Consider the following 25344-nt stretch of genomic DNA (forward strand, 5'->3'; position numbering starts at 1 on the left):
CCTCTGCTGTGTTGTGGCCCAGTCAAAATCCTGCTCCCACCCCCAACAGAGAAGAGGAATGCAATTAGAAAAGTATCCACGCTGTCTAAGCATCACCATTGTAATTGGTTGCCTGCCTAACCTTGCCTGCTACATTAGTGGTGGCGGTTGACACTTTTGGAGCAAAACGTCTATTTCCAACCATCTGGCAAGTTAGGAAATGAACACCAGGCACAATGTTTTATGTAAAATTGTGGCCCAGATTTTTCATGCCAGGAGTGATCTGGACACATTGAAAATACACCTGAGTGACATCCCTGGAAAGAAGAAGAAGTTTTAAGATGGACACTCCATGCTCTATACATCTGAATAGTTACTCAAAGGTGAAATCCCTTGAGGTAAAAATTGGAATTCAAAGAGTATCTGCGTATCCCAGCTCATCACTGCGTCACTTTTCAAGTATCACATGGTATATTTTAAAGTAGTACCCTGGGTGATGCCACTCACTTCAACTCTCTGGTTGGCTTACCTGTTCGGGCACTGATGGAAGTTGGGCTTCCCTCCCTGCTCCCCACTAAGGCAACGACCCGTATCGTATAGGCTGTCTCCGGCTCAAGTTCGGTGATCTCTGCAGACAAGATGTCACCCGCCACTGTCCTTGAGACCTCGATACCTGTGGATTGAAAGAGATTTGTTAAGTTGGAAGAATAGATTTTTTAAGATACCTAAATTTGGAGTGATGTTTTTCTTTGTTTTTTTTAGATCTGCCCACATATGTAAACTTATAACCCAAAACCTTAAAACTAAAATAAGGGACGTTTCTGGTCAGGAAGTGGCACATGTTGTACCTAGCTCACAAACTACTATTACAGTTTTGCAAACAAACCACTAACCCTTAAAGATCAGAAAGCATGTCTTCTACCTGTTTTGTTTTTTACTTTTATTGTTTTAAATAATCCTTTTTATTGATTTTGCTGTAAGAAAATCATAAATCGGGTGCAGTTTTAACAGCATTAGACACAATGAGCGCACTGCATTGTCTCAGAAAAATTTGCAGGGTTGGATCCGCCACCCCATTTCCCTCCACTTTGGCTGACAAATAGCAGAGCAGGGTATTATCACAGGATGTGGGCCCACTGTCCTCCCCTGGTTCATGGAATGTGGAAGTGGTCATTCCAGGGTCCCCTTATTGTGATGTATTTTTGTCTTGATCTATAGCTATTGCCTAAAACTCAATTTTCCTTAACCACTCCTGGATGTGGAGGGCCTTCTGGATCTCCAGTATTTGGCTATGTCCCATTTGGCCAATACAACTCGATACCCACCAAGATATGTTGTCTCTGGAGACCATTATATCCTAGGGACACTCTTAGGATTACCATTGTGAGGTCTCACTCTATTGGAATACCTGTTACCTCTTCCAACACGGAGAGTATTCTCTTCCAGCAGATCCGTATGACCAGGCATTCCCATATGATGTGGATCCAGAAGATCCCTATGGGACTTCTGCATCTCAGACACTTGGGAATGAGGGCCCTTCCCATCTTCCATAACCTATCAGGTGTGTTGTACACTCTATGGAGGTATTTAAATTAGAATAACCTTAATTGCCCTGGAATCAATAGCTGTTTGGTCCGCATTTTGGCTTCTACCAAGTGTTCCTTGTTGGTTTCTCCTATGTCAGTGACCCAACATTCTCGCAATTGTGCTATGGGATCAGATGTGTTTACTACTAGGGTCTTCTACAAATGTGAGATGCACTTCTGCCCAGTTTCTCCCAGAAGGAGTTTGGGGTCTAATGGGTTGTATTCAGGGAGCAGGTTAGAAGCTTTCCCTATATTTTCTAGAGCGTGTCTCAGTTGCATGAAGAGGATGAATTGGGATCGTGTAGGTCGTATTCCATGCGTAGTTGATCGATTGAAAGAATGTGCCTTTGCATCCATAAATCTCCCAGCTTCGAAATGCCCAGTGTTTCCACCTCTGGAACCCGTTCATCTGTGCTGTATGTTTGAGCCAGTTGCCCAGCCATAAGGGTGTTTCCTGGGTGATCTTCATGCACCACCCCATCCACAAAAGGCCTTGTGCCCGCATTCAATAGTGAAGCCTGTGAAGGGGATACTCATGAAGGGATCCTGGTGCCATAGAGCCATGACCAAGGGGCAGAGTCCTGAAATTCAGCCACTTTCAAGCAGGTGACCAGGTTGTCCTTGTCCCCAAATATCCAGCCAGTGATTGGTAGCAGTAAAGTTGCACATCTATCGCCCTGAGAACCTTATCGAGTGGCGCCTGGATAAATCTTTTGTGTTCAACTCTCGGAGGTGATCCTTCTCTATTGAGCTCAGTTTGTTACTTGGCAAATCATTCGGTGGTATCTTGTATAGATAGTTCTGGAGGGTATACATTGGCTAGGGGAGAGCAATCCTCTTAAGTAGAACAATACATCCCAGGAAGTTTAGGGGGAGTGAGCTCTAGCATGCCATGTGGAGCTTGGGTGGGGCGATACTCGGCCTCCAGCAAATCTCAAATTCCTTTGAAACCTGCGCCCACCAAGTACGCGAAGGGGCATTTTGTATACTGGATGCTGAGGTGTCTGTATGGCTCCACCAGTGGGACAAGTCGCGATTTACCTTAGTTCACCCAGAGGCCCGATGCAGCCCCGTACACCTGTAAAATATGTATGAGCCAAGCAATCAAGACTTTGTGTCTCTGTATGAACAATAGGACTTTGTCTACATACAGAGAGATGCGGTCCTCTGAGCCTTTGACCCATCTCAACCACTAGAGCAGAGCATCACGCATGATCCATTCGGCCAGTGTCTCGTCTACTAGAGCAGAGGGAAGAAAACAAGGGCCATCCTGTTTAGTACACCTTTGCATCATGAACTTTTGGGATAACGCCCAATTTATTCTCACCATGGCCCATGGCCCACTGTAGGTTAGTTGAAAGCATTTGCTAAAGTATACTAACAAGTTCACGCGTTTTAGGACTGAGTGGAGGAAGGACCATTCGACCGAGTGCAATGCCTTTTTGGAGCCTAACTGAGCTATAAGGGTCAATTTAGAGAATTCATGTGTTCACACAAGTACATTGTCTTCTGCCTGTTTTATTGTGATATAATGTCCCAAGAATGCTAGTGTAAATGCAGGTTTTATACGCTGTTCATACAACATTTACTAAGAAAAAAAAGGATAAGTGGTATGCCCTCATTAATCTCTGCTACTGTTAATTACTCTGTCTCATTCAACTCCATTTTTATGCTCACTTTGTCACTACAGACGGGGACCAGTCGTAAGCAAATCAGCCTACAAAACACAAAACAGCTGCTTTAATTTTCAAGTTAAAGTCATAAACATTTAATTCTCTAATTGAACTCTCCCTTCTACTGCTTGGCCCATCTTCTGGTTTAGTCAGAAGAGTCATGCCCTCCCCAAACCTGAACAACAAGAAAAATATAATGAATTGTAGCAGTAGCCTAGTGTTAAGGAAGTCTGTCTCACCATCACTACGTCTCCACGTCACTTTGTATCCTGTGGCTCTCGGGACCGCGGACCATGCAATCCTGATCTTAGTGTCTTCACTGCCCGTAACTCGCAGGTTAGTAACTCTGCCCACAGTCACGTCTCCTAAAGAGGCACAGGAAAGAGTTCAGTTAGCGGCTGCTGGAGATGGAGCTAAGAGTGGAGAAGAAAGACAACTAGAGGCTACAAGGATAGGCATAAAAAAGGGACATTGGTGGAACACAGCAGACGAACATCACCATCATATTCTACGGAACCTAGACGGAACCAGAATTGAGCAGTAACACACTCACATGACCAGAAGTCACATACCAGGGATCAGAATCTGGAAGTCAACAATGAGGAAGACCTGGAGGTGACACACATGGCCAGGGCAGATGAGGAGAGGCAGTGGACTGGGGACACAGAAAATAAGCATGTGACCACTGGCACAAAATGGCCTCTGCCACATGCACAAATGGGCAAAGGTTCTTTATGCAGAGGGTGTGGCCTCACTGGGGAAAATAAAAAGCTACAGCGAGCAGGGCTGTGGGACCAAAACCACCAGACAAACTGCAACCACAAAAAAAATGGAGTCTGTGGTGACAACACAAAAGGGCAGAGAGAGAATAAATAATGGCAGTGGAGAAGGAGTGGCCCCATGGCCGCTACACATCCAGCACGTGACTCGCTGGGCTCCTAAACCATTGGGGGAGCAACAGGAAAGAGCAAGTGAGTGATTGCTGGGGCTAGTAAAAGCATGTGCTTTGAAATCAAAGCTACCCTAAGCTTTTAGGATGACATAATACCTTATCTTGTAAAAATGAAAAGAGAAATATTACAAGGAAAATACAGGATTAACTTAAGCAAACAAAAATACAGTCAAGTGATGAAAATAAACAACTGAATGTCATCCCTAACATCAATTCTCAAGTGTGGTGGAGTCACACCCATAACAAAACACCCAACTAGTATCTTTGTACTATAAAGATGATTGAAGCAAGCAGTCTCTTGTGGTTGATGATCATTTTATGAAAAGGTAAATCACTGTGGCAGGAATTCAGCTGACGTTTCGACGTCTAATGTCTCTATGTTCATTAAAGCTTGTGTGTGAAGAGATCCTGGCACTTCTACCTTCTCAATACCTCCTGGGCCAAGATTTGTCCATCCTTCTTCCAAGGAAGCATCTGGGTACAACACCCTCACACGAGATTAGGCAAGACCTCTCATAGGTGGGAATGGATATGAAACACTTCTGAGGGGCACCTGCAGCTGTTACCTTGAAACTTTGTTACCTCAGCATCAGTCTATTGATGTTTGTTATTTTATGTGCTACTTTTGTCTAGTTTCACCAGCACATTCACACTTCTGAAAACCACATTCAGAAACATAAATAACTACACCTGAGTGTCAGAAGAAGCAGTTTGACCTGAAACAGAACATTCATGTACATTTAAAAAGAAGTCCCATTGCAAAATCAGGCCCTTCCTAGAGACATTTGGTGAGACACTATCATTATATCGACAAGGATGTCACTCACCTGTCCTGGCTGTCAAGGTGACTGGAGCGCTCTCCCTGCTCCCGATCTGAGCCGACACCGCTATCGTATAGACTGTGTTGGCTTCCAGGCCGTCAACGTAAAAAGAGGTCGGTTCAGCCGGCAACAACCTTGAGAATTCGCGCCCTGAAAAAAAACAAATAGACTATCAAAAAGCAAAGTAGGGCTTATGGAAACTTCATGATACATTTAAAAAAGGCATAAGGTATGTGCAGGAAAATGAACATAATCCCAAAGTGAAGCTAGAGATGGAAACAGTGCTAAACCTGGAGGCATCATTAGTGGTAACTGCTTGGAATTTACGACTGAAATAGAGAATGTGACGTAATATGTGATAACACGATCACTGCTGATCTTTGCCCACAAGTGAAATGTTGGTAGTTGTGGCTCATAGATTTTTCATTATTTGATGCAAGTAATATTTTTCTACAAATGTGAAAAATATGTGGTTATCACGTTACCTCTGATTTTTCCTGTAAACATGGTTACCACAACTTGACAAATGATGCCGCAAGTATTGATTTGGTGGCCACTGAGAATTGTGTAAGTCTCTCATAAGTCTAAAAACATAACTTATGCCTAACATAGATAGAATGAACCAGGTGTAAATGCATCCGGCATACAACTGCATAATCTACTCCATAAAAAGAAAACTACGGTGGACATGTGTTGACCTCATGTTATACCTAAGGCCACTCCCGGGGATGTCTGAGAAGAAGAATAAGGAACATTCTGCACAAATGTGGGAACACTCTGTACATCTTACCGTACCAGTAATTTTATTACAAGACCAGAGGCTCATACTATAAAGTCTCTTTTCTTACTTACACAGCACTTCAGTGCGATACAATGCCCATCATCCTCTGCTCCCAGGAAGGAAGTGGCACCAAACAGAACGATTAACCTCAGTATAAACAGCACTACTCCAAAGTGACTTTTTTTTTGCTGTTGCAATAACTTTTTTCTTTGGATGGTGTTGCTGTAGAAGTGATTAACGAAAAGAGGGGCACATATACAATGGTTTGCAGCGGTCGCCAACGGTGAATCGGGCCGTTAGCGACCGCTGAAAAGCTGTGCACCAACTCTATTTTGCGAGTTGGTAACCTGTTACCAACTCACAAAATAGGGTTAGCAAGTCACAAGGGGCATGCCAAGGGTGTCCCTTCCTAGACGGTGTGTACAATTGTTTTGCCACTGGAATGCGGCAGTTTACCACCTACTTCAAGTAGTTGGTAAGCCAGTCGCAAACGGGAAGGGGTCCCAGTAGGACTCCTTCCCCTTTGTGAATGACTGCCCTGAAAAAATGGAACAGAAATGTTTAATTTTTCTTTTTAAAAAGCATCCCGTTTTCCTTTAAGCAAAAAGGGCTGCATTTAAAAAATATACTTTGCTTTATTTAAAAGCAAAAACAGACATGGGGGTCTGCTGTCCCCAGCAGGCCACCCTTCCTGTGTCATTGCCCATTCCCAATGAGTTGCAAATTGCGACTTGCCTCATGAATATTAATGAGGTAGGTAATTTCCCACTCCAGTGGGAATTACTAATTGTGTCTGAGACACATTAGTACATTTCATTTTGTTACTCGCTAGTTGCAAAATAAAATGGTCATACATGTGGCCCAGAGTGTTCTTTTGTGTTTTTTAGAGTGTTATGTTAGCGGAAAGCACTTGCTGGCGTCCTGGGCTTTGCTTTCGGCGGATACTTTGTGGCAAGGGATCTTTGTGAGTGTTGCCCCTGTTTCCAAGTTTAGTTGACAGTGTATCCGTTTGGATACCTTGTTACAAGTGGGATGTGCAGTAGGAATAGCGGCCGAGCTACCTTGTTGCTTTCACAATAGGGAGGCCTGGGAAGGGATGGGCCTCTGTTAAACGTGCTCTAAAGGTTTGCAGCGGTGAAGGTTTCGAGATCGGGAGTCTTCCAGTTTGTGTCCCTGCACTAAAAATGTATGCAAAGTGGATTATCTTGGAAAACAAATGTGATTTTGTGAAAGTAAAACTGTAAATATATGGAAAATGCTACTTACCAGTATGCATCTGTTCTTGGAAATGTCATGTACATGCATGTATTGTGGGCCAAACTCTTTTGAAAAGTGAAAGGATTATTGTCTTGAGACCACAATTAACGAGAAGGGTATTTCTGCCAAGTGATTGATAGTCATACTAAACTACTGTGGGAGTTTAATTCCCCGGGGTTGTGAATAACCAGTCGTGGAAAATGAAGCTGGTCAAAACAGTACTGACGACATTGCGGAATTGGAGGAGGAAATGTCTAAAATAAACCTCTGTGTGTTTTGGACACTTAAGTGTCAAATTCTATCTCAAAAGTGTTGTCTTCTTCTTTTACAAAATGTTGCAAATAATATAGGCAACTATGTAGCTACTGCTACAGGTAGCAAGTACTCTCTGACCATGCCCGCAGGGTACAAAAGGCTGACTAAAAGGAAGCCCTGGGGGTGGTGGATGGTCCTGAACCTGACGTACTTGGTGGTGGATTAATTCCACAAGGAGTAATGGACGAAAGGCCCAGTTGGGTTGACTCTTACATGAGGGCAAGTGGTCAGAACAGAAGACCTTTGGAAGATGTAAACGATTTGTGTATTGATAATTAGTATTATGACGATACGTAATATGATGATGATATGTTGAAGGTGCCTAAAAAGGTGAAGATTGAGTAGCCCAGGCAGTTATACTGGACACGGGGTAGGGGGGGGGGGCAGGGGGGATCCAGTGTCTGATCCTGGTTTGTTACAACACCTAAATTCAGAAGAGAAGTTCCCTCTGTCATTTGTTGGTGGCATGAGAGCAGACTGTCCCAGGCCTACGGTTTCAGATAAAATTACGCTTACCCTCAAAGCTTGACATGAAGGTTGTCACGACTGTCAGTGGGGGGGAGCAGTGGGGAAGGATGCCAGGAAGGGGGTAGACAGGGACACATTGATGGACACTCAGGTGAAAAAAAGCGGGGGCAGGGGTGTCCCTTGACCCCGATGCTATATGGGCCCAGAAGACTATTTGTGTCCTGGGTAATGGAAATGCTGTTCTCTGTTTTGGAAGATGGAAGGGTCTCTTTTTAAGAATTGATCCAAAACTGGCAGCGATGGCTGGATCTGCGCTCTCTATGAATGCGCAGAGATCCGTATTTGGAGATGAGTTTATAAAAGAGATCCTCTAGGTGTGCAACTTTCTCCTCTTTAGATCAAGCCGCGTCCTCCTTGATGATAGGATTTGGAAAGGTTATCCCGAGGGTCAGTAGATACACGGATCGTTTTGCCGGTCGGTCATCATTCTGGAGATTACCACAACCACCAGTTCTGGCCGGTGTCCTTCCCACAAGGGAGATGGGGAGGATGCTTTGGCTTCTTTGGCAGACAGGCGAAGGGGAGGGGGACTCCAAGGTAAGAGTCATCTCCCACTATTTTGAAAAAGTTGGGGCCGTCTAGCTCTTTTTGCGCACGAGTGGGAGAATATTTCCAAGGATCCTGACAGACTTTTAAATCACTCCCTTTCAAGGCAGTCTGCCTGCTTCAAGGAGCTTTTGCGGGGAGGGGTGAATTTGATATCTTCAGAGATCAAAGCACTTCTTATGAAAGGAGCGATAGAAATCTGCTCCAGATATCCTAGGGTTTCAACAGCAATATTTGTCTGGTCCAAAGAAAAATAAGAAGTTCAGAGTGGTAATAAACTTCAGAGACCTGTTTATTCTTTACCACCATTTCAAGATGAAAACAGTCATGTGTTTAAGGGATAATCTGCTGCCAGGGGATTGGATGGAGGGCTTGGATTTAAAGGTGCTCATCTTTCACAAGCACAAGAAACATCTCCAGTTCCTTTGGAAGGGGCAGATACAAATCTCTTTCCTTCTGCCTCTCCTCAGTACCTTGGTGCTTCACCAAGCTGCTGCAAACAGTGTCGTCCGTCCTCAGGTCCCAGGGACGTAGGGTGATAGTCTATTTGGAAGAGGTGAAATTGTTGAATCAACCAAAGGAGCTCAGGTCAGGTTCAGGGGCGGTAGATCTCTTTCAAGGGCTGAAGTTAATTATATACAAGAAAAATAGATTTTTCAGGATTCCTTGTAGATTCAGAATAACAATGCTTTCAGAGGCAAAATTACAAATGTTCAGACAGGAATTTAGGGAGCTGTTAGCTCAGACTAAGATTTTCTTCAGCCACTTAGCAAGAGTAACAGGGAGGCTATCACAGCCGCGTAGCGTGGTTTGCCAGCACCTGGAGCAAGGCAAGTATTGCGTCCCCCACCCCATGGACTGTTAGCCCTTCCTGGCGCAAAATGTTAAAATAAAAATGAAAAAGTAGTACAAACTTTTTTTCCTTGAAAAATGTGTGCCCCTAAGAATTTTGTGCCCAGGTCAACTGCCCCTATGACCCCACCCACTCAAAAGCATTGGGCTATCAACATCCATTCAGGCAATGGTTCCTGGACCCCTTTATTACAGGGCACTCCAGAGATTACAGATAAGGCACCCTCTAATAAAGGTCAGGGTTGTTCACAAAAGGCTTCATTGGATACAGAAGCAAAAGCAAACTTTGACTAGTGGCTATCCAATGAGGACACCTGGAATAGGCCGGCTATGTTCCCTACGTTGCTACATCTAGTCTTAGAATCAGATGTAAGTCTCTGGGGATGGGGGAGCAGGTGTGGCACCTTCTCAAATGGAGGAAGATGGGCTAGGAGGGAGTCCTCAACGCAGATTAAGGGCCTTATTGCGAGTTCAGCAGTAATCAGGACCGCCGTGCTCATGAGGGCAGTCCGTGCACCGTCACACTGCGCATCCGCCCACAGTATTCTGAGTATGGCAGTCAGACCACCACGAGACCACTGGCTCCAATGGGATCAAGGAACCCGCTGCGCTGGTGGTCTGAAACCCGCCTTAATATGCTGATAATGTCACTGCCGCCACCGCGCATAATATGAGTTGCCTCTTAACAGCCCTTTTCATGGCAGTGAGCCTGCCGTGAAAAGGGTGGCGGAGGCATCTAAGGGGGCCCTAACAGGGCCCCCGGCCAGATCTGGGGGTGCATGCAGGGAGGGCATGTGTTGTGCCCCCCTGGAGTTGCACCCCAGTTCCATACATGGCACACCGTGCAGGAACGTGCTGCAAGCGCTGTCACTGCAGCATCTGCAATAAAGACTCACCTATGAGCCTTATCCTGCAGACGCTGTGAGACTGCCGCAGCGCCACCTGCCTGCCACAAATTACAGTTGTAATCCGACAGGGGGGCTTGGTGGTCTTCCTGTCGGCGCAGCGGTGGCGTGCCGACAGGAGGACCGCCAAACTCGTAGTAAGGCCCCTAAAGTTTAGAGCTTCTTGCCGGCTTATTTTCACTTCGAACCCTGGTCAAAGAAAAGTGAACAATCTGACTGCAGACCAGCAACTTGGGGAGGACAAGATGAAAACCACTGAGAGAGTTAGCAAAGGCCCTATGGTAAGTTTGCTTCAAACAAGAAATTTCACCTGTAGCATAAATTAATTTTGATATAATTTTCTTGTGTACACGTTATCAACCAGACTTTTGGGGGATGGGAACGGTAGCACAAGCTTCCTAATCTTAACTAAATGTGACAGGCAGAATCCAGCTGTCGGCTAAGAGCACCTTGTTAGTGACAACAACAATCTTTGCTAAAAGGTGCATTGTTTCAGCTCTAAAGCGGTGTGAATAATTACAATTACATTTAATGTAATCAATTTCATTTCAGAAAAGGAGTAAGACCAAATAGCAAATGCCCTTTGTCTGTCAGGGCATCCCACAGAGAGACCACACCTGTTGACGGCAGTATGGTTCTTGTATACTGATACCTGGGCTCTAACTGTTTCATCATGTCAGATGCATTGTGATAAATGATGGACTGAGACAGGAAAGCATTCTTTTATCTCTGGGTATTTACCTTACTGATCGCAGATAACCAAAGGTGAGTACAGCACACAGATTCCCACCTATCGATACCTGGGGAAATTTCCTTTAGGCTATGGTGTATACGGTCAACACTGTTTTTCTCCTACAAACTGATCAGTAGTCAGTGTGCATTGGAGCTTTAGTATTATACAGGCAGAAGAATAAGTTTACTAAAGATTTTAATAGAACAAAGATCAGGCACTTGGATGAGTAAAGATGAACGTTAACGGGCATATTTACAAGGGCTTTATCTCCGCTTTCTTGGCTTACAAAGCCAAAACATCAGAGATAAAATGAGCACCCTATTTACAAGAGGGTGCTAACAAGCATAATCGCATGTTAGCACCCTTTTTCCCAACGCCTCCCTTTGCATCTCTAATGAGATGCAAAATGGGCATCACTGGGCATACCCCAGATGGACTACCTTGCAAATATCGCTGATGTTCACATTGCGATATTTACAAGGCAGCCCGCATGATTTTAGCACACATTAGATTTTGTCTGCTAAAATCCTGACTTAGTCATCCCTAACATAGGGGGTGGATTATGCTGGTGAACAGGCTTTACAACAAAACTTTTACAACGCACTACCATTACGACGCAACTTTTACAACGCAAACGATTACAACGCATAGCGCTTGGGGGCGCTCTAGGATAGGGAATAGGTTTAATGTACTATCCAACACCTTCCCTACTATCCACGGGGACTGGAGTTGGAATAGTAAATTAAACTATTCACTATCCAGCGCCCAAAAGCATTATGCGTTGTAATGGTATGCATTGTAAAAAATGCGATGTAAAGGTAGGCGTTGTAAAAGTATGCGTTGTAACGTCATACATCCGATTATGCTGATACGACCCTGTGGGTCATATCAGCAAGGTTATCGCCCTTTTGCAGGGAACATTGCTGGAAAACCAGCGATGTAACCTGCCAAAGGGCGGTGACCTCGCTATCTCTGGAATATTTATCGGCCTTTAGTAACGCGTTGGTAATAATGCGCTACCAGGGCGATAAATGCCAGAGATAGCCTGCGATAATATCATTATCGCTAAGCACGGCCAGCGATCATTATCGCTGTCCGTTGATGATATGCCCCCAAATTAGTTAAGCATATGGCCTATGGATGATAATTATACCCCTGGGTTCATGAGGGCCAGAACCATGCCAGATTTTCATGATAGTGTAAATGTAAATGATTCCGATTTAGATTAATTTTATATCCACTTTTCTCATCAGGATGCCTGAAAACCTTTTTCTTTGTTACCCAACCATTCTTTAGAGTGGATCCCAAGTTTTGCTTATCTAGGTGTGACCTTTATGTGAAAGGTAACTGGGGAAGACACTGGGCCCGATTCACAGAACTAACTTAAGACAAAATCCTAAACTTACTACCATTTTGGTATTCACAGAAGGCACTTACTCATTTCGGTATTCACAGAAGTTAGGAGTCCTAACTTTAGGACTCCTAAATGCCTTCTGTGAATACCGAAAGTCCTAAAATTTAGATTTTTCTCAATTTAGTAGTAGTAAAGTTAGGACTCCTAACTTTAGGACTCCTAAATGCCTTCTGTGAATACTGAAAGTCTTAAAATTTAGATTTTTCTCAATTTAGTAGTAGTAAAGTTAGGACTCCTAACTTTAGGACTCCTAAATGCCTTCTGTGAATACCGAAAGTCTTAAAATTGGGATTTTTCTCAGTTTAGTAGTAGTAAAGTTAGAAAAATCCTAATTTTAAGACTTTTGGTATTCACAGAAGGCATTTCAGAGTCCTAAAGTTAAGAGTCCTAACTTTACTACTGCTAAACTGAGAAAAATCCGTATTTTAAGACTTTCGGTATTCACAGAAGGCATTTAGGAGTCCTAAAGTTAGGAGTCCTAACTTTACTACTACTAAACTGAGAAAAATCCCAATTTTAAGACTTTCGGTATTCACAGAAGGCATTTAGGAGTCCTAAAGTTAGGACTCCTAACTTCTGTGAATACCGAAATGAGTAAGTGCCTTCTGTGAATACCAAAATGGCAGTAAGTTTAGGATTGTGTCTTAAGTTAGTCCTGTGAATCGGGCCCACTGAATTGAATGAATGAATGAATAAAATATTTAATAGAGCGCACTGCGGCCGAGCGGCTTCCTGGCACTGGGGACCTGATCAGAACTCAGCAGAGGAGACCCAGGGAGACTAGGAAGGGAATGCCTGGGAGAAAAGGAAATTTTTGAGGGCTTTGCGGAAATGGGTGGAAATGGGAATGGAACGAACGGAGAGAGGAAGACTGTTCCAGAACTGGGGTGCCAGGACTGAGAACCGGGTGCCCCCCGTTCTGGATTTACGGAAGCGAGGGAAATGAAGAAGAGAAAGAGAGGAGGAACTGAGAATGCGACTAGGGGCATGAGAGGAGACGAGGGAAGTGATGAACAGGGGAGCAGAGCGGGAGTGAGCCCGAAAAGCTAAGCAGGCCAATTTGAAGAAGGATCTGAAACGGACAGGAAGCCAATGAAGGTACTTGAGAGCCGGGGTGATGTGAAAAGATTTAGGAAGGGAAAGGATAAGGCGAGCAGCTTGGTTTTGAATGGCCTGTAAACGGCGGGATTCGTAGGCAGGTATGCCCACGTACAGGCCATTACCATAGTCAAGGCGGGAGGTAACAAGGGCCATGACTATGGTTTTGAGTGCATCGGTGGAAAAGAACCGTGAGATTTTCTGAATTAAACGAAGGGACAGAAAACAGGAGGACACGACGGAGCTGATCTGACTGTGCATGGATAAGTCATGACTGACTTTAATACCAAGGGTGCGAACAGAGGAAGCGGGCACAGGGGGGGGACCAAAAGAAAGGGGCCAATGTGCAGGAGACCAAGGGTTCGAGGGACCACCAGTGAGGACAAGTTCCGTCTTGTCTGGATTGAGCTTCAAGTCGTTTGCGCTCATCCAGTCAGAAATAAAAACTAAGGTGGAACAAAACTTGGGGAGAGAATCAGGGGTAGAAGAAAGATCGAAAACGAGCTGGAGGTCATCTGCGTAATTGTACACAGAGACCCCCAGATCAAGGAGAGAGGTGATGAGGGGATGGATATAAAGATTGAAGAGAAGGGGGGACAGAGAGGAACCTTGGGGAACGCCACAAGTGACTGGGCGGGGAGGGGCAGAGAAACCGGGGAGATGAACTGCCTGGGACCTATCCCGAAGGAAGGACGCAAGCCAGGAAAAGGCCGCGCCCCGAATGCCCGCTGCGCTGACACGGTCGAGAAGGATGGAGTGGTCAACCGTGTCAAACGCAGCGGACAGATCGAGAAGGACCAGGGCTTGGGGGAGGTTAGAATCGGCCTTCCCCTTGAGCTCGTCCAAGACTGCGAGGACCACCATCTCCGTGGAGTGGCCCGGGCGGAATCCCGCCTGATGGGATGCAAGGAGGCCGTTCTCCTCTATGTAAGTGGAGAGGCAGGAGGTGACATAGGCTTCAAGGATCTTGCCGAGATAGGGAAGGAGAGAAATAGGTCGGAAATTAGAAGGGAGGGAGGGATCCAGACCATTTTTTTTTTAGAATGGGGAGGACTATGGCGGATTTAAAGAAAGAAGGGACAGAACCAAGAGCCAAAGAGGAGTTGAGAAGAGCAAGAGGGGGGGCAGGACAGTTTGTGAAAAGAGTTTTAAGAATGCGTGCCGGCGCGCAGTCCGCGGGAGAGCCAGACTTGACCTTGACCAAAAGTTTTAGAAATAGATCGGTGGAGATGGGGGGGAAAAGAGCGAAAGAGGAAGAGGGAGGGGGGAGGGACGAGTGGGACAGGGTTGAGGGACGGTAGGGATGTTGGCCTTAATCTTCACGATCTTGTCGATAAAAAAGTCATTAAGTGAGGAACAGAGGGACTGTGAGGGGACCAAGCTAGGAGTGGAGCGACCAGAGGTGGCAAGATTGTGAACCAAAGAAAAGATTTCACGAGATTTGTTGGCCGAGAGAGCTACTCTCTCAGTGAAATATGCGGTTTTAGCCACTAGGATCGCTTTTTTTGTATTCAATGAGGAGTAATTTGTATTTGGCGCGCAGAGAGGGACAGTAGTTCCGTCTCCAATGGCGTTCCGACCATCTGAGGTCGAGTTTGAGTGTTTTAAGCTCTGGAGAGAACAATTTGTGCGCGTCATAGGGGCGGACCGCCTTGATCTTTCTGAGCGGGGCGACTAGATCGCACGAGGAAGAAAGCCATGTGCCAATGGCGTTGACCTGGGATTCGAGAGGAATATTGGTGAGGTGAGGAGCAGAGGAAGCCAAAGTGAGCGAGAGGGAGTCAAGGTCGGTCCGGCTCCAATAGCGGGCTAGAATGTTTTTCGGAAGAAGGGGCTTGTCGACCGCTCCCAGGTGGATAGAGAAAGAAATAATAAAATGATCCGACCAAACACATGGGGATATGAAAGGAGGCGAAACAATAGGACATGAGGACCAGATTTGATCCAGGATGTGACCCTGGGCGTGAGTGGGGACTGAGACATGAGGTGTGAGGTTTAAACATTGGAGAGTGACAGAGAAATCTTTCGAGGGAAGGTCTTCCCTAGGGTCGCCCGGCCAGTAATTAAAATCACCGAGCAGAAGGACGGAGGAATTGTTGACCACAAGAGTGGCCAAAAGGTCCTGAAGGGAGGCTACAAATGAAGGCATGGATTGAGGGGGACGGTACACAAGGACAACAGTGAGGGGGGCAGAAAGGTTGAGAGAACGGGCCACCAGGTAGTCCACGTTAGGTATGGGGGGGTGATTAAGAAGTTGAAATTTAAGGGTTGGCCGAATGATCATCGCCACACCTCCCCCCACCTTACCGTCCGGGCGATCAGCTCGGAGGGCATAATAGGTATCGGGGAGAATGGCTAAAAGGTCGGGGAGGGAATCGGCGGTGAACCAAGTTTCGGTCAGGAAAAGGAAATCAGGGGAATCAGTGGTCAAAAGGTTGAAGAGTGCCGTCTGATGTTTGACAGCAGAGCGGGTGTTAAGCAGATAAGCGGAAGCTACCGTAGGGACAGGGGCGAGAGAGGGACAGGGGACAAGAAGGGGGTCGACATAGGGAGGAGTGGGACTGGGAGAGACCGGGGTCGGGTGGGAAGGGGAAGAAACAAGAATACCAAATGTATCAAGATGTCGCAGAAGCGAGGGTGAAGGTGAGGAGACAGCAGTAATAGCTATGAGTTGAGCTGAGGTATACACCAAAGAAGGGGCAGAGTGCGTGGCCCCTAGTCCAGGCCCGTCGCGGACGGGCGCAGACGGGCTTAACTTAGGCGCAACTTCGGCACGCCTTCATCGCGCCCGCTGCGCTCGTCCGCTGCGCGGCCGGGATTGAGTGACCATTAAGTAGGGACACATGGGGAGGAGAATCAGGGGGCGTTGCAAGGGGGGAGGGGCCAAAAAACTGCAGCGCCGAGCCCAGACCCGCCCAAGATGGTGGAGCCGCCCGTCCCACTCCAAGAGTCAGGCAAGGAGGGGGCGATCAGCGGAGGCGGTCTGGGTCGCGTGCAGGACAGGGGACAGCCAGGAAGGATCAGAGTGCTAGGTCCGGAGCGCTAGAAAAGCTGTGCAGGTAGGCGGCTTTAAAACTTTGCAAGTCAAGTCTCTAAAAACAACGTTGCTCCCGGAGACGCCTCGGGAGTTCTGAGGTGGATACAGGTTGGGCGCGCAGGCAGCTGACCGCCTAAAGTACTTTGTCGAGGGGGGAGGGGCCAAAGAACTGCAGCGCCGAGCCCAGACCCGCCCAAGATGGTGGAGCCGCCCGTCCCACTCCAAGAGTCAGGCAAGGAGGGGGCGATCAGCGGAGGCCGTCTGGGTCGCGTGCAGGACAGGGGGCAGCCAGGAAGGATCAGAGCGCCAGGTCCGGAGCGCTAGAAGAGCTGTGCAGGCAGGCGGCTTTAAAACTTTGCAAGTCAAGTCTCTAAAAACAACGTTGCTCCCGGAGACGCCTCGGGAGATCTGAGGTGGATACAGGTTGGGCGCGCAGGCAGCTGACCGCCTAAAGTACTTTGTCGAGGGGCCAAAGAACTGCAGCGCCGAGCCCAGACCCGCCCAAGATGGTGGAGCCGCCCGTCCCACTCCAAGAGTCAGGCAAGGAGGGGGCGATCAGCGGAGGCGGTCTGGGTCGCGTGCAGGACAGGGGGCAGCCAGGAAGGATCAGAGCGCTAGGTCCGGAGCGCTAGAAGAGCTGTGCAGGTAGGCGGCTTTAAAACTTTGCAAGTCAAGTCTCTAAAAACAACGTTGCTCCCGGAGACGCCTCGGGAGATCTGAGGTGAACTGTGAGATTTGCAGCTTCAATGGGTGCACTCTTAGAGCTTAATGGCAAGGTTGACTCATATACTTTTATGCACTTAATAAACATATTGAAGCCTACAATTATCCCCCTTTACCTATAATTCAGTGACATGACATATTTTCCAAATATTTAATGCAGCATAAATGTTTTGAAACTCTAAGCCAAACCAAACAAATCTACTTGTTTTTAGAATATCTATAGGTATTTCAAATTATTTATTTGTGATTTGGTTAACACATGAACTGTTGAATTATGGGAAAGTTATACTTCTTCCTGTTTGAAGCTCCATTAATGTTTCTTCTGGGATAAATCCTATAAGCCTAGAAAGAGTTTCCCTAACCATCTGGTGGCTACAAGGAAACATGTCACAGACCTCGGTTGGGATTTAGATTAATTGACTTTGACAGATAACTAAGAATCTTTAAAGAACTCATTTGGACAGCTATTCAGCTGAAGAGCTATGACAGTGATTTTACAGACCTTTATAGTTAAATAATGTGTCTTTTGTATCCATGGACAGACAACAACAATACAGGTATACTTGACTCAAATACTTTTGAAAAGCTATTGGAGAGATGTAGCAAATTTAAAAAAAAATCAGATGCACTTTTTAGGGATAATAGGTATCTAAGATCTTGTCTAACTAAACAGATAGATTGTTGTTTTAGTTCAAATGCTTAATAAAATAGAGAGAATATTCTGTTAATACCTAGAGGGGCCTCATTAGGATGGCGGGCGGACCCTATCGGAAAACGGGACCGCCCGCCTTAAGGGCGGGGGTCCCGGGGGTGCCATTAGGATGTGCCCGCGACAGTGGCGGGCAAATCCTGTATTCTCAGCATTGTGGCGGATGGTGCTCCCTGCACCGCCCGCCACAATGCTGACAATACATCACAGAATTTTCATTTCGAAAGCGGCAGGCACCGCGCGATGCCTGCCGCTTTGGAAATGAAAATGGAGGGGGGTACCACAGGTACCCCCTCGTGTGCACCCCCCACTCACCTTCACTTCAGTGGCGGCATTGCCGCCACAGAAAGGAATTGCACTCTTGCCATTGTAATATGGCTGGCGGTGTCTCATAGACACCGCCACCATATTCAACATTTTCCGCCCCGGCCGCAAGGTGACCGGGGCGGAAAAGTGGCGGGCGTTGTTTTCTTCCGCCGTGGTCCCCCCGCCATACTAATATGGCGGGGGGAATTCAGTGAAGGATGCCGAGCGGATTGCCTCCGCCAGGCTGGCGGTGTCCACCGCCAGCCTGGCGGAGGCAATCCGCCCGACATCCTAATGACCCCCATACTGTTCAAAAGAAAAAACTTTTGAGAATTGTATTTTCAGAACTCAAATTTATAATGAGAGCTGGCAAGGAAGTTAATATACCAAGGGGAAAATAATGCTATCTTCTGTACAACTGCATGAAAACGTTTTTTGTTACACAGTAAATGATTAAATATGGACTATTGATATTTTATGGGCAAAATAATTGTAGCTGTTGGAATAAGAGTTCTCAGTTTAAAGGGATACTTGTTAGGATAAAGTTATTGGAGATAGGAATTTGTAAATTGTTTAAAAGTATTCTGTGTTTTTAATAGTACTTTTTTTTAAATAGCGATACATTTTTTCACATTTATTTTCAAAAGACTGTTGCTCAACCCTATAATAAACTGAATGGAATAGTTTAGTAGTCTAGCAAACAATGAGTTATTTAATGTATTACTACTTCCATGGATTTATTTACCATACTTAACTTCAATAAAATATTTTATTTTAATATTTTATAACTTAATTCAAAATGTTTCTACAATGCTGTATCTCAAACTATGGGTGTGATTTAGATCTTGGCGGGACTACCGCCGTCCTGCCGTGGTGGTGGGCACAAGTACTCCATCAAGCTTATGGCGTCCCGCCCACTGTATTTAGATGTGGCAGCAACAGACAGTCTGTCGTGGCGAAGGTCTTCTCTACTGGCTATCAGTTGTTGCTGTCATGATGGTGGGTTTGGCCAAGCCGATTCAGATTTCCTCGTTGTGCTGGCGGTGTGCTTACGGAACGAGGCTATGGTGGTGTGGAGACTGGTAAGTACTATTTATTTTCATCACAAAACACATATATGTTGTGTATCTCTCAATATGTTTATGTAGGTAATGTGTACGGCCCATACATTTCACATATAGCATTGCACACCAGCAACATACACACACCATTGAATGTACACCCACACCCACCACAAATGCCTACCTTATAACCCCATGACAATGGGGTGGCTAAGCTCCATGGTCAAGTAGCAGCTGCACAGTAAGAGCCTGGACAATGGCGTTTAAGACTGAATTGGTGGTGGGACCCGTAAAAAGGTGAGGTTTTAGCTCTTTTGCTTTGATTACGCCAACTCAAGCTTGAAGGTGTCCCCGCCACCGTCGCCTCAATTAAAAGGCACAGCATAATCTGGACAGCGGGAATGTTGCCAGGACTCCCTCCCAAAAACATCTTCTGCCTCTGGCGCTGTTGATGCATGAGAAAGATCCTGGGGCAGTCAGTGGGACCGCAGAAGTCTTCCCTCCAGTAACCAGCCAACATATAAATCGAGCAGGTGGACGACCAAAGCGGTGCGTGGGAAATCCGCCAGAAAAAGCGATGGGGGGCCTGATCCACCAAGATCTGAATCAAGCTCTATGTGTTTTAATAGTTTTAAATGCCTCAGTAAAATCTCCTGGACATGGTATAAACATGTACACATCTTTTCCCGCAAAACGCATCTGTGTTTTAGAAACACAGCACATATGATTACCGGGCTAGGATTTCATACTGTACCAAATTCGAGATTTAAGACTGATTCATATTTGTATTCTAGTCTTTGCATATCTATGAAATGCCATGTAAAGAACCTGTGACATTTTCTTTCCTGTGTGTGGGCTAACCCACTTACATTACCAACATTTGCAAATGTGACATCTCCAAAAAAGCACCCAAATTTCCAAATATCAATATTTACTTTAAACCTAGCATGTTATTTCGGAAATGTAGGTGAATTATAATATTTGGGAAAGTCCATCACACAAGATTGCCCTTTATTAAACATGTCTCTAGTTACCCTTTCCGCGAGGCTCTATTCTGTAAAACCCACTCCTATGATTTTTTACCTAGAACATGGATGTTTGAAGGACCATCATTGTCAAGTTTTTCAGGGTTTCCCATTGTTATTTCATTTCTCTTGACTTAAGACGGACAATTTCATCAGATAAATGGAACAGATTTCATGAGAAGAGGGTAAAATGGGTTACACTTACCATCACTGTGTCGCCAGATGATTTTGTACCCTGTCGCTCGTGCTACCCCGGTCCACACAACACGTACTCTGTTAGCTTCTGCTTCAGAAACTCGCAGGTTTGAGACCACGGGTACAGACACGTCCTCTGCCAGAGAAGAGAAAGCAGATTGGGGTTTAGGATGCTCAATGGAATCCAATCTACAAGTGACGCGGCACTAGTGCTTGCCGGTACAGAGTTCAATAACAGAATATCTACCTATTCCATCCTTTTAATATTCTTATTGGGTTTGTTTCATATTTAGGAAGAAAATTGCACATTATATGATCTCACACTTATTTGCCAATTCACAAACCTTTATATGGTTCTATAATGGATTGACTCCATGATAAAGTTATATTATGCCTACTTTAAAAAGTAGTGTGTGCTCCTATTTGTGATATACATGTCAGGCTTCAATAATTCAAGGTGTAGGTTTATTTTGATATGCACGTTTAATTAATATCATGGCAAACATTCACAGAAAAAAAGAGCACCCAGAATGAGAAAAAAAACAGTTTCATGCAGATTACAAAAGATACCATTGACAAGAAAAAGCATGCACAAGAAAAAGCATTCACAATCACATGTTAATAATATATAAAAAAGTAGCAGCAAAAAACCCAATTCAAAGTAGCAGCAGCGGGAGATCAATAACAGTATAAATACACTGCATCATGATTAATGAAATGAATTCGTACTTGTATAGCGCACTTATACCCTGAGGGTATCTCGGCGCTTGTACGCATACCGCTGTGGAACCCTTCCTGGCTTTTCCCTGTGATATGTCCACTCCTGGGCACCCCCAAGGTGAAGCCAGGCATCCCAGCACTGTTGGGGCCATTGTGGAGATTAAGCAAGCTATTGCCCAGAGTTGCAGAGTGGGACCCATGATTAGAATAGGCACCGAGGCGAGAATTATCAGGTCCGAGGAAATTGAGCCCAAGACCCGCTGAGGCGGGTCTTGGGCTCAATTGAGGCGGGAATTGAACCCTGGTCCCGGGCCAGACCTCTGCATCAGGGTCTGCCGCTCTAACCATTGAGCCACACTTCTCCACACTAACGATATAGCTTCAAAATCCCTGCCTGAGGAAAGGCGGGAGATCATTATACATGCCTTGGATACCTCCCGATTGGTCTATGCAAATAGTCTGTACTCTGAGCTCCCAGCATATTTGATCCACAGACTACAGATTGTGCAGAATGCAGCAGCAAGGCTTATCTGTAGGATGCCCTTCAGACATCATATTTCCCCCCATTTGAGATGGTTACATTGGCTCCCGATAAGTAAGAGGATTACATTCAAGGCCTTGACACTGACTTTTAGAACCACAAGAGGCGTGGGCCCCTGTTATCTTAAGCAGACACTTAGCCTGTACCACCAGGAAGGCGTATTGAGATCTAGACACTCATGTCTGCTTCGTGTGCCACGATCTGCCAAAGAGTGTCAAGGGGGAGGTAATTCTCGGTCAGGGCAGCCAAACTCTGGAATGCCTTGCCCCCACACCAACGCCTGATCAAGTCAGAACTAGAATTCAGGAAAACCTTAAAGACTCTGCGGCCAATTCACAGAATGAACTTAAGACTCAATCCTAAACTTACTACTATTTTGGTATTCACAGAATGAATTTACTACTTTTGGTATTCACAGAAGTTAGGATTTTGTCTTAAGTCTGTCTTAAGTTTGTCTTAAGACAAACTTAGGACAAAATCCTAACTTCTTAAGACAGACTTAAGTCAAAATCCTAACTTCTGTGAATACCAAAAGTAGTAAGTGCATTCTGTGAATGCCAAAAGTAGTAAGTGAATTCTGTGAATACCAAAATAGTAGTAAGTTTAGGATTGAGTCTTAAGTTCATTCTGTGAATCGGGCCCATTGCTTTTCTCACAGCTGCAGCTCCTCCAAGCTGATCTTTGCTGTCAGTCTGCACTAGCGCCGGGACACCTCTGTTGAGGTAGCTTTTGCGCTATAAAAAGGCACTTTGATTGATTGATTGACTTAGCCACATAATGTTCATGTATGACCGAGACGAGGGGTCCTTTAAAAAGCTCTATGATTTTGTGATGTGAGTAAACTACTAAAAGTCAGATACAGAAGACAGGGCCTTGCTGGCAGGATGCTAAAAATAAACTAGAGCGGTGATAGTGTCCCCTGATGGGAGCAAACATTTGCAAAAGTCCCTAGAGGTGTATGAGACACATGGTTTGATTGTGAGTGAGTAGAGTGTGAGCTGACACACCTCGAGGTGCTTTCAACTGGTGCTGATAAGGAACTAAGGCAAAAACAACAAGTGATGGACTGAATGTGGATCAATGTCACACACTCCCCCAGTCAAAAGATCTGGGCCCAAATCCATCATTTTTTTGCACTCCACACCACCCTGGGTTAGACAATGGCGATATGCAAATCAGCTCTGACCCTGTTGCCCCATGGGAACAGTCCAGTCCGAACTACTAAAGCCATGTCCTTCCCAGAGCGGAATCAAGCATCCGAGGACCGGACCAGGCACTCCACACCACTTGGAGTCAAGCTAGCCGGGCTGAAGAGAGGTGTTACCTCGAAACCGGTCCGGTCCTCGGATGCTTGATTCCGTTCTGGGAAGGACATGGCTTTTGTAGTTCGGACTGGACTGTTCCCATGGGGCAACAGGGTCAGAGCTGATTTGCATATCGCCATTGTCTAACCCAGGGTGGTGTGGAGTGCAAAAAAACGATGGATTTGGGCCCAGATCTTTTGACTGGGGGAGTGTGTGACATTGATCCACATTCAGTCCATCACTTGTTGTTTTTGCAATTGCCGCCCTAAGTGCGCTGGGGATGCCCAGACGTGGGTCCCAGGCACTCCACACCACTTGGAGTCAAGCTAGCCGGGCTGAAGAGAGGTGTTACCTCGAAACCGGTCCGGTCCTCGGATGCTTGATTCCGTTCTGGGAAGGACATGGCTTTTGTAGTTCGGACTGGACTGTTCCCATGGGGCAACAGGGTCAGAGCTGATTTGCATATCGCCATTGTCTAACCCAGGGTGGTGTGGAGTGCAAAAAAACGATGGATTTGGGCCCAGATCTTTTGACTGGGGGATTGTGTGACATTGATCCACATTCAGTCCATCACTTGTTGTTTTTGCAATTGCCGCCCTAAGTGCGCTGGGGATGCCCAGACGTGGGTCCCAGGCACTCCACACCACTTGGAGTCAAGCTAGCCGGGCTGAAGAGAGGTGTTACCTCGAAACCGGTCCGGTCCTCGGATGCTTGATTCCGTTCTGGGAAGGACATGGCTTTTGTAGTTCGGACTGGACTGTTCCCATGGGGCAACAGGGTCAGAGCTGATTTGCATATCGCCATTGTCTAACCCAGGGTGGTGTGGAGTGCAAAAAAACGATGGATTTGGGCCCAGATCTTTTGACTGGGGGAGTGTGTGACATTGATCCACATTCAGTCCATCACTTGTTGTTTTTGCAATTGCCGCCCTAAGTGCGCTGGGGATGCCCAGACGTGGGTCCCAGGCACTCCACACCACTTGGAGTCAAGCTAGCCGGGCTGAAGAGAGGTGTTACCTCGAAACCGGTCCGGTCCTCGGATGCTTGATTCCGTTCTGGGAAGGACATGGCTTTTGTAGTTCGGACTGGACTGTTCCCATGGGGCAACAGGGTCAGAGCTGATTTGCATATCGCCATTGTCTAACCCAGGGTGGTGTGGAGTGCAAAAAAACGATGGATTTGGGCCCAGATCTTTTGACTGGGGGATTGTGTGACATTGATCCACATTCAGTCCATCACTTGTTGTTTTTGCAATTGCCGCCCTAAGTGCGCTGGGGATGCCCAGACGTGGGTCCCAGGCACTCCACACCACTTGGAGTCAAGCTAGCCGGGCTGAAGAGAGGTGTTACCTCGAAACCGGTCCGGTCCTCGGATGCTTGATTCCGTTCTGGGAAGGACATGGCTTTTGTAGTTCGGACTGGACTGTTCCCATGGGGCAACAGGGTCAGAGCTGATTTGCATATCGCCATTGTCTAACCCAGGGTGGTGTGGAGTGCAAAAAAACGATGGATTTGGGCCCAGATCTTTTGACTGGGGGAGTGTGTGACATTGATCCACATTCAGTCCATCACTTGTTGTTTTTGCAATTGCCGCCCTAAGTGCGCTGGGGATGCCCAGACGTGGGTCCCAGGCACTCCACACCACTTGGAGTCAAGCTAGCCGGGCTGAAGAGAGGTGTTACCTCGAAACCGGTCCGGTCCTCGGATGCTTGATTCCGTTCTGGGAAGGACATGGCTTTTGTAGTTCGGACTGGACTGTTCCCATGGGGCAACAGGGTCAGAGCTGATTTGCATATCGCCATTGTCTAACCCAGGGTGGTGTGGAGTGCAAAAAAATGATGGATTTGGGCCCAGATCTTTTGACTGGGGGAGTGTGTGACATTGATCCACATTCAGTCCATCACTTGTTGTTTTTTCGATAAGGAACTAAGGGGCATATGTATGAAAATCCCTGTTTGCGATTCTCAAATAGGGATTTTTTGAGAATCGCTATTTGAGAAGTGCAAAAAGGGATGTATGTTAAAAATCGATTTCTTAGTATTCCTTAATTGCGATTAGCAAATTGCGAAATCGCAATTAAGGAATACTTTCCCATTAATTTCTATGGGCCAGATGGCTCTACAGAATCTCCAGGCAGGTACCTCCTCATTCACTGAGACTGGGGCCCACAGTCTCATGGTCTACCCCCCACGGAGCACCCTTGCAACCAGCTGCACTGCCCCGCTGAGGCTTCACTCCACTCGGCCGACTATGGGTCAAAGTCAGGCGCCGAAGCCTTCACTTTC

General features: G+C 46.2%; 1 protein-coding gene across 1 annotated transcript in view; it reads right to left on the bottom strand.

Moving 5' to 3' along the window:
• COL7A1 (collagen type VII alpha 1 chain) overlaps positions 1 to 25344 on the bottom strand; it is a 313236-nt gene that overhangs the window by 34907 nt on the left and 252985 nt on the right. Inside the window, exons 20-23 of the mRNA XM_078662399.1 lie at positions 20507 to 20632; positions 5018 to 5161; positions 3478 to 3603; positions 509 to 652 (exon numbers count right to left, since the gene is read on the bottom strand). Of these exons, the coding sequence (XP_078518525.1) occupies positions 509 to 652; positions 3478 to 3603; positions 5018 to 5161; positions 20507 to 20632 (540 nt within the window). The remainder of the gene's footprint in view (positions 1 to 508; positions 653 to 3477; positions 3604 to 5017; positions 5162 to 20506; positions 20633 to 25344) is intronic.

Source organism: Lissotriton helveticus, chromosome 9 (assembly GCF_964261635.1).
Source record: "Lissotriton helveticus chromosome 9, aLisHel1.1, whole genome shotgun sequence".
NCBI classification, from domain to species: Eukaryota; Metazoa; Chordata; class Amphibia; order Caudata; family Salamandridae; genus Lissotriton; species Lissotriton helveticus.